The sequence below is a fragment of the Montipora foliosa genome, chromosome 1, assembly GCF_036669935.1.
Source record: "Montipora foliosa isolate CH-2021 chromosome 1, ASM3666993v2, whole genome shotgun sequence".
NCBI classification, from domain to species: Eukaryota; Metazoa; Cnidaria; class Anthozoa; order Scleractinia; family Acroporidae; genus Montipora; species Montipora foliosa.
In genome coordinates, this window is record NC_090869.1 from 52,870,953 (window position 1) to 52,880,952 (window position 10,000).

General features: G+C 45.8%; 2 protein-coding genes and 1 pseudogene across 3 annotated transcripts in view; 1 reads left to right on the top strand and 2 right to left on the bottom strand.

Moving 5' to 3' along the window:
• The window catches only part of LOC138000906 (uncharacterized), a 16,438-nt gene extending 7,641 nt beyond the window's left edge, over positions 1-8,797 (bottom strand). Inside the window, exon 1 of the mRNA XM_068847576.1 lies at positions 8,539-8,797. Coding sequence (XP_068703677.1) covers positions 8,539-8,564 — 26 coding nt within the window. The 5' untranslated portion in view covers positions 8,565-8,797. The remainder of the gene's footprint in view (positions 1-8,538) is intronic.
• LOC137971185 (uncharacterized) overlaps positions 1-10,000 on the bottom strand; it is a 225,030-nt pseudogene that overhangs the window by 32,190 nt on the left and 182,840 nt on the right.
• The window catches only part of LOC138000916 (histamine H2 receptor-like), a 51,187-nt gene continuing 49,481 nt past the window's right edge, over positions 8,295-10,000 (top strand). The window contains exons 1-2 of one of the 2 annotated variants that reach the window (XM_068847585.1): positions 8,295-8,509; positions 8,821-9,057. The gene's annotated coding sequence lies outside the window, so the exon portion shown is untranslated. The remainder of the gene's footprint in view (positions 8,510-8,820; positions 9,058-10,000) is intronic. The other variant, XM_068847595.1, reaches the window with a different exon arrangement.

The following is a 10,000-nucleotide window of genomic DNA, read 5'->3' on the forward strand; positions in this document are numbered from 1 at the left end:
CGTGTGTTCGACCTGAGAAATAGTTTGGTCGTGTGTTCGACCTGAGAAAGAGTTTGGTCGTGTGTTCGACCTGAGAAAGAGTTTGGTCGTGTGTTCGACCTGAGAAAGAGTTTGGTCGTGTGTTCGACCTTAGAAAGAGTTGGTAGTGCGTTCGACCTTAGAAATAGTTTGGTCGTGCGTTCGACCTTAGAAAGAGTTTGGTCGTGCGTTCGACTTTAGAAAGAGTTTGGTCGTGTGTTCGACCTGAGAAAGAGTCTGGTCGTGGGTGCGACCTGAAAAAGAGTCTGGTCCTCTGTTCGACCGGAAAAAGAGTTTGGTCCTGCTTTCCACCTGAGAAAGAGTTTCGTCGTGCGTTCGACCTGAAAAAGAGTTTGGTTGTGTGTTCGACCTGAGAGAGTTGGGTGGTGTGTTAACTTTACAAAGAGTGGGGTAACCTGTTTGGCCTGAAGAAGAGTTCAGTCGTGTTTCTGTACGGCTTCATACGAGTGTTTTTCGTGTGTTTGGCCCTTGTTTATTGTTTAAAAGAGAATTATTGGAGCTTTCGCTCACCTAATGTTTACATTCACTTTCTTGCCGTCCTTCAGGAGAACGCTGGAGAGGACTTAGGCTCCTTTAAAAAAGAGCTTGCGGCTATCCGCCAGTTACACGACGCTGGATCTGTTGAATTCTATTTGTCTCTTCTACGTCAGCATTTGGCGCGTCCATAGGGAATTTTTGGCCTTCGCAGCTCTTTAGCAATTGGTCGACGTCGCCAGGGACAAATTAGACGAAAGAGCGTCCAGATTTAGTACCGTCCTGCGGCAAACCCGGCCTCTGTTGCTTGATCCCTCATTTTAGCCGTTGCTTCTCAAATTGGTAGGGGATAAAGAAGAGGTGGCGATAGCCAAGGAAATTCAAAAGGCTCTGAAGGGACCGCCGCCCCAATAACTGCCTAGAGTTAAAGGCCACGATTTTATCCGTATCCACGTCGCCAGCCCCCTGTGAGCTTCTCCTGTGGCAAGCGAGGCCATGTTGCAAGGTCTTGTAGCTCTAAATCTAGGGGCAGTTCCGGCCACCGTAAACAAAATTAGGAGTGTTACACCCAGATTTTGATAATACATGTATGTGGCGTTATTTAAATGTGGTTCATGCAACTCATATCGTCCCGTTTTTTGTTCTTTTATTTTTATTTTCATTTTCTTATTATTATTTGTAGTCGGAATTACTTCTTTTCCCCTCCCGCTCCTTGCCGTACCAGAAAGGAATTCTTAACCACTCCCTATAACCTGTCTCAGTACGGGTTCCTGGTCCGGCCAGGCTGGCAGGTGTTGCCCGCCCTTTTCTATTCCTATGTTTTTTTTTATTTTGGGGTCTACCTTCGCATAGTTCGTCATTCCTAATTTTTTTTCCATCCTTTTTTATCCTAGATCAAGCCCCTTTATTCCTTCGCGGATAAGCACTGCCATCGCGAAGTTGTTTGGTGCGATTGGGAGAGTCATCCTACCAGCTGGGCCGGACCTCTTCCTTAGAGACTGCTATCTCTTCCGTTCCACCAACAAGCTTAAGAAAGGCGCCGTATCAAACAAACCATTCATCGGCTCTGCGATTGCTAATCATCTATCACTCCAATTGGCTACACTACATAATGGCGAAACTATGCACCGCTTCCGTAGCGTAGGTGTTTCCCCATAAGATGTAGCTAGGCATGTGGGGTGGAAATTCCTCCAGACTACCGAATGCTGCATGCAAACAGGAACGGTCATGAAGATGTCCCACGCTGCTTCGGCCTTGGTTGACAGTGCTTCAACGGTTGCAGGGGATCCTTCTGCGGCAATTTCAGTAACAAATCTGTTTCGCGTCACAAACGAATTGCGAGGTTCTTCTCTCGCCTTTCCTTGCAACTTTATATGATCTTTTCTTGGAAAGGGGAATTATTTATTTTCTGAGTTTTGGGGAGAGTGTTATTAAAATCCTTGTTGCTGTGTCTCTTTTGTTTTCCGTTTCAATTCCTTTAGAGCGGAAGGCGGTGACAAAGTCTCGCTTCCCATAACTTATGTCGGAAACAAGATAATTAGTATTGATTTAACTAATGTTGATGTTATGATTGCGAGATATCTGTCCGAAAATCGAGCGTTACTTTCTGTCTGCTCCGATAAATAAGTTTGTTTATCTTTTGCGTGAAAGATCTTTATAGCCAATCAGCTTACGTGTGATCAAGGTGCGTCCATGAGATAAGGGAACAATTGATTGTAGTTGTAGTCGGTTATAGACCTAACCTTGTTGTGTACGCGAGAAGATCTGAGAGAATTATAATCTAAAAAAAAGCGACAGTGTGGGTTCCTCACTTATTCCCCACATTAGTGGCACCTCCGACGGGACACTTTATCTACGAATATGGAACCTAAACTCAAGGCTCTTGATGCCGAACTTCAACTTTTAGCTCTAACGCGCGGCAAGACTGACACAGTTGTGGAAAAGGGAAACAACGACAAAATAGCCCGCGATAGAGAAGCTTTAAGAAAAATTGTGGCGAACGTCGAAGATCTAAAGATGGACATTGAGAAAGGTAAGCTAGAAGCGGCAGAAAGTATCGAAGATGTGAAGGCATGGGGTGCGTCGATCGAAAAAAACAATTGATCAAGTAGATTTGGAAGTAGCGGATTTAACTCGTTATCCGGAAGAAATTGGAACTAAAGAGAAAACCCAAAAGCTTGAAGAGGAAGAAGCCATCCTTGCCAAAAGGCGGGAGGACGAACTGCAATTTGAAAAGCTGAAACTCGAACAGAAGTCAAAATTGCAATCATTAGATCAACCTACCGCGAAGCCTCCCAGTAAGGGAAATGTAAAAATGCCAAAGCTAGTTATCACTAAGTATGACGGCACTTATGAAAAATGGCTCTCCTTTTGGAATAAGTTTGAAGCCGAAATAGATGCAGCGGATATTGCACCGGTTACAAAGTTTGCCCATCTAAAGGAATTATTGGAAACTAATGTGTGTGAAACAATTGATGGCTTGCCCTTAAACTCCGAAGGCTACGAACGCGCTAAGAACATCTTGAAATCTAATTACGGGAAAACGAGCGAGATCGTGCGAGCTTACATCGATAACATCAATGCGTTGCCGGTGATATCTGGAAGCAAACCAAATGAAATCCACAAGTTTTGGCAAACTTTGAACTATAATGTTCAAGCTCTAGAGACTCTAGGTAAACTTTCTGGTTGTTTGTCTATGGTGCGTGGGGTTCTAGACAAGTTGCCGGGCATAAAAGCAGATTTCGTGAATGGAAAGCCAGGATGGCAAGACTGGGGATTCGCGGAGCTAATGCGATCGTTAGAAGAATGGAAAGCTATCCATCCAATGGAAGTAAATGAGTCGGTTCACGAGATCTCTCCATCACAGCCCTCACATCTGCGTCCTCGGCCTCCACGACCGCCGCGCTCTCCTCGTACTCCCCGTGATAATAGTCTCTACGCGCAAGACCGCGGACCAATCTCACGACGCATGTGTGTTTACTGCGATCGCAAGACTCACAGATCCTGGGAATGTGAAAGCGTGAAATCTCCAGCGGAGCGCAGAAGAATTCTACAAAGCAAACGCTTGTGTTTTATTTGCACTGGAACACAACACAATGCATCACAATGCCGTAGCCGCACATCGTGCGTACACTGTAAACAAAAGAATCACTCGTCTATTTGCGATCGTTCGACAACAGCTGGACGCCAAACAACAACCAGCGGTGGGGTGGCGTTAACTGCGACCCAAGAAGGAGAGAAAGTGTGCCATCCCGTTGTGCTCGTCAAATTGAAAGCGTGACCTGTAGAGCCCTTTTGGATACCGGGGCAACTGCCTCTTATGCCTCGGGATACATCTTGGATCGATTAAATCTTGTACCGTCACGCACTCTAACGCGACAAATACCAACTATTGTGGGTACCGTTACCAAGCGAACCGAAACCTACAACGTTCAAGTGAGTGACACAAAAGGAAACTATACCATCCCTCTCAGCGCAAACAGGATAGACCGGGCTGAACTGTTGTGCGTGGAAAACCCGAACTACAGGGAAATGATCGGAAAATACCGTCATCTGAAAGGCGTGGACATAGAAGACACTGACACCAAGAGCCTACTTCCGGTTCATGTTATTCTGGGAGCGAGTGATTACGCGAAGATTAAAACGTCTACATCCCAGCGTACTGGATCCATTGGAGAGCCTGTGGCCGAGTTCAATCTCTTTGGGTGGACCATTATGTCTCCAGGAACAGAGCAAAACCTTGACAGCATGTTCTTAGCCCAGACGACCTCAACCAGTTATGAAGAGCTCTGCCGCATGGACGTTCTAGGGCTCGAAGACAAACCAAATGGAGATCAAAGCGTGGTGTATGAAGAGTTCATCGAACAGCTCAGCCGCAGCCCTGAAGGCTGGTACGAGACCGGCCTTCCCTGGAAAGGAGATCATCCTCCCTTGCCCTCTAACAAGTCGGAGAGCTTGAAGCGACTCGGAAGCCTAGTTCAGCGACTGAAGAAAACAGGGAAGCTTAACGACTATGATGCAATCATCCAAGAACAGCTACATGAAGGAGTTATAGAAGAGGCAGAGATGCCAGCATCTGGACGGGAGTTCTACATCCCCCACAAGGCTGTTGTAAGAGAGAGCGCCGAAACTACTAAGACGCGGATTGTATACGATGCCTCAGCGAGAGCTTATGAGTCAGCTCCCTCCCTAAACGACTGCCTAGAAGTTGGACCACCCCTACAGAATCAGCTGTGGAAAGTACTCTTAAGAGGAAGGTTTCATGCAGTAGTCCTAGCCGGTGATATTCGCAAGGCATTTCTTCAAGTGCGTATCCGAGAGCAAGACCGAGACGCACTGCGTTTCCATTGGCTAGACGGCAAGAATCCCTTACGTATTCGCACCTACAGGTTCACCAGAGCACTATTTGGCTTGGGACCCTCGCCTTTTCTGCTTGGTGGCGTAATCCAGCACCATTTAAACATTTGTAGAGCTGATCACCCTGATACTGTTGCGGGAATAGAACGAGAACATTACTGGCGGAGGAACTGTCCAGGAAACCGAAGAAAAGAAAGCTAAAACAACCGAAATATTTCGCCGGGCCACCTTTCATTTGCACAAGTGGCACTCAAACATCCCTAAATTAAAGATCTCAGAGGACGCCGGGAATGAAGATGACTTGAGCTATGCCAAACAGCAACTAGGAGTAAAGTCCAGAGAGTGCGGTCTGCTTGGTTTAAAATGGAATAAATCAACAGACGAAATTGCAGTCACTATTCCAGAAGAAGTTGCGCAACATACTAAACGAGGGATTCTTGGAAAAGTAGCAAGAATCTATGACCCCCTTGGTCTGATCGCGCCAATCACCTTACAAGGAAAGCTGCTTTACCGAAATGCCTGCGAAGAGAAATCCGCTTGGGATGCACCGTTATCGGTGCCTTTAGAACAACTGTGGCAGAAGTGGGAGCGCTCTTTACCACATGAAGTTTCCTGCCCAAGAGCACTGACCAGCGCCCAAGAATCAATCGAGAAAATTGAACTCCATGCCTTCGGGGACGCAAGCGGAAAGGGTGTCGCCGCTGCTGTTTACGCTGTCGTCAAACAACCAAGCACTTTAAATCAAGGACTTGTCGCGGCGAAAGCAAGACTAGCGAAGCAAGGTCTAACTATACCTCGACGAGAGCTGGTCTCGGGACACATGGCTGTAAACCTCTTGAGTAACGTACAAGACGCACTTCAAGGCTTCCCAGTAACTTCCCTACACTGTTGGCTGGACAGCAGTGTTGCCTTGTACTGGATATTAGGTGGAGGGGACTACAAGCAGTTTGTGGCTAACCGAGTATGGAAGATCAGAGAGCATGTTGAGGTTATCTGGCGGCACGTACCAACTGAAGACAATCCTGTAGATCTTGCCAGCCGTGCTGGATTGGTATCTAAAGAGAACCAACTATGGTGGAGTGGACCAGAGTGGCTTAGTGACCCTAGGAAATGGCCAGAAAACCTTGTCACCGCACCCAGTAAGGAATCCAACCAAGAGGTGAAAACCACAAAGGAATTATTCGCCTTGGCCGTGAATTCTGACGATGAGCTCGACGAACTCCTTGCCAAAAGCTTATACTGGAAGACGTTGCGAGTATGCGCCTGGATCATGCGGTTCGCCCTAAATGCTAAAACAAAGAGAGCAAAAAGAACAAAGGGCCCTCTCACAACAGAAGAAATTGGAAAGCAAACCCTCTTCTGGTTGATGCGCGCCCAAAGCCAGGGTACTGCAAACATGGAAGAAGAACGACTGAGGCTCAACTTACAGAGAAACAAAGACGGATTGCTAGAGTGCCGTGGAAGACTACCAGGTCCCTATCCGATCTACATACCAGACGCAACGACCTTTGCTGAGAAAATTGTTCAACACGCCCACAAAGTCACACTCCATGGGGGAGTGGGGCTCACTATGGCTAAAATCAGAGAGGAGTATTGGATCCCACGCCTTAGACGCCTTGCAAAGAAAGCCATCAGGCAATGCTACGGGTGCAAGCGTTTTCAGGCAGTTGCTCTCGCAGTTCCACCCCCTGGTTTATTGCCACCTGAGAGAAGAGAGGGATCAAGTCCTTTCGAAGTAGTGGGTGTTGATTTTGCCGGCCCCATTAAGTACCGCAAGTCTTCGCGAGCAGAAGGGAAAGCCTATTTGGTGCTTTATGCCTGCATTTTAACTAGAGGCTTGTACCTAGAAATCCTACCAAATCTAGAAACCACTACCTTCATGGCAAGCCTAAAGCGATTCATCGCTAGACGAGGACGACCATCTAAGATTTTCTCAGACAATGGAAGGACTTTCGTGGGAGCGGCAAAACTGTTGAAAGAAATCCAGAAAGACGAACAAATGCAAGACTACCTAGCATCAGAGAAGATCACTTGGAGATTCAACCTGAGTCGAGCACCCTGGTGGGGCGGCCAGTTCGAGCGACTGGTGGGCCTTTTTAAACGCGCTTTCTACAAAATGATTGGGGGAGGACTGCTGACCTGGTCAGAGCTGTCCGATGTTGTTCTCGATGTGGAAACTCACTTAAACTGCCGCCCCCTATCGTATGTGGAAGATGACGTCCAGCTCCCTCTACTGACCCCGTCCTCCTTTCTATTCCAAAGATCTATACGCCTGCCTGAGCGACAGCCGTGGAGAGAGGAAGATTATGATCTGGGAAAACGGGAAAGGTACCTCAGGACCTGCAAAGATGCCTTGTGGAAGCGCTGGACGCGGGAATACTTGGCCGCACTGAGAGAACGACACACCCACAACATCCCAGGTATACCCAGGCCACTGAACGTAGGAGATGTCGTCATTATCCGTACGGAAGACAAAAATCGTGGCAAGTGGCCCCTTGGTGTTGTGGAAGAGCTGTTTGAAGGACGAGATGGAAAAGTGCGAGCGGTGAAGTTACGCGTGGAAAAAACGTTCTTGGAGAGACCAATCCAACACCTTTACCCACTGGAATTAACCTGTGATAAAGTGCCAGAAAGAGCTGCAGCGCCGCCACAGCTTAATGCTGGAGCATCAGTTTTCCGTCCAAGGAGAGATGCTGCTGTGGCTGCTACCTTGCGCATTCAGGGTGTTGCTGAAGATGGAGAACTTTAAAACACGAGAACAAGATCGAACTATGATGTTGCATATAGGCATAGAGTGACTCAAACTTCAAAAAAAAAAAAAAAGAAAAGAAAAACTACTTCGTTTTTGTTATACTATACTTAAATGAACTGATCAAGTTTCCTCTGATTACATGTGCTTCCTCGTGGAAAGCACATGGGGGGAGTGTGTCGGAAACAAGATAATTAGTATTGATTTAACTAATGTTGATGTTATGATTGCGAGATATCTGTCCGGAAATCGAGCGTTACTTTCTGTCTGCTCCGATAAATAAGTTTGTTTATCTTTTGCGTGAAAGATCTTTATAGCCAATCAGCTTATGTGTGATCAAGGTGCGTCCATGAGATAAGGGAACAATTGATTGTAGTTGTAGTCGGTTATAGACCTAACCTTGTTGTGTACGCGAGAAGATCTGAGAGAATTATAATCTAAAAAAAAGCGACAGTGTGGGTTCCTCACTTATTCCCCACACTTAGTATCGCGAAGGCAGTCAGTGGTTGTATTGACAGTGTAAATGGTATACTATTGTCACTGTCAAAATAGCCACGGATTTAGCCTGCGCGCAACGCCAGTATCCTTTTAACACCTCAGGGTTTAGGAGTCAATGCTATTCAAGTCCCCAGGGAACTCATTTGCCTATTTATGCAAACCTTCTCTGGTTTTCGGTCTCTTTTGCCAAGTTACGCCGTTCTGGTCTAGTGTGAATTTTTTTGCCCCTCCCATCTCCCCTTCGGCGACGCATGCATCTTTCCCCTATCTCTGTCTTACGATCCTCTGCCTCTGCAAAATCTCTCTTCCCATAACTTACTATCGCGAAGGCAGTCAGTGGTTGTATTGACAGTGTAAATGGTATACTAATTCATCAAGTTGTCAACAGGCAAGGTCAGTTAAAGTAAATATCTTATTCATACCATTTCCAGAAGGCGGAACCCAGCATCTTCACTTAAATTTTAGTTGCATTGCATTTGCGTCATTTGCCATCACGTAGTAGAGCATGAGCTTTGAGTTTCTGAATCAGGAAACGAAATTAAATGTGTCACACAGCACCCATTGTTTTGGTTGCTCCACTGCATGTTGTAAATTCGGATTTTCATCGAATTCTGTAAGACGTGAGGCTTTTTTAAGCCTCTTGCCGGCGGAAATCTTCTCCTTGATCTCTCCTTGACGGCTTTGTTCATTTGTTATTGTTGCAGTTGTTTTGACTTAGAGGGAGGTCAAATGTATCGCTCAAAGGGGTGTAGTGCATTGCTTTCAGCCAAGGAAATCACCGCCTCGTAATTCTATTGTCCATTTGCCGCACAGAAAACTAAATTCTACCCAGACTATAAGTCGGATACCTTTCCGGTATTCCGAGTAATAAACCTGCTGGTTGATAAAGCGGTACCAGAAAACACCAAAAAGCTTCATACGCTGTCAGGACGTTTTTGACGGTAAGCAGTTCGTAAAATTTTTGTCTAGTTTGTAATTTCCAGTCTTGCAAAAAATATTTGAAGGATAATAAGCACAATAGCCTCCATTTGACTTTTAAAATGTCCTTGGACGTCATCTGTTCCTCGAAGTTCGCAGTTTTCCTCGAGCTTTGCTCTCGGAAAACTGTTCCCATCTCGGAATTGATACAGTCCGCGGACAAATATGAGCATATTTTTGCGCCAAATGGAGGCTATTTTTTCTATACTTACTACAGGTAACTCAAAAGTATACCTGCTGGTTCAAGTTAAACAGACATTAAATAGCCTTGCAATTTTGCTGTCAAAAAAGCACTAAGTTCCTACAGGACGAACGACTGCCTCATTTATTTTGCAATGGACCGTTGTTTTGACATTCACAAATAGTATTAGCCATTATGACCATGAAAATTGGATTTCCGACAGAACAACGAATTTTTGTAACCTTAATTGGGCAGACCCTTCCAAAAGCGTTGTCTAAAGTAGTTTAAAACGAAATGTTTTATTTGGTCACTAAAAACCTGGATTCTGCGAATGCGGAAATGTTTACGGCCAACGATAGCTAAAGACGGTTAAATATAAGATCTGTATACATTCTCGCCTGCGAGGTATCTCTCGCGCTCGCATTGTACATACTGTACGTTTCATAAGATTCTCTTCTTGACTCCTTGTTACTCGCTTTCAATAACAACATATTGTGTGAGAAGTGGGGACTTCAAAGTAGCAAGTCTACATTCATGAAATCTCGCGTGAATGCCCAAAACGTCAAATACTAGGACAGGAACAAACACGGAAGAAACAAACATGCGAAGTATTCCAGGCACGTCATTGTAATGACAGAGGAAACAAGTTCTTCACAGGGTTCACTCCACACGAGCAACAACAAGGTCCGACTATGGCCACGGCAGGTACAAATTTAAGTATTCCT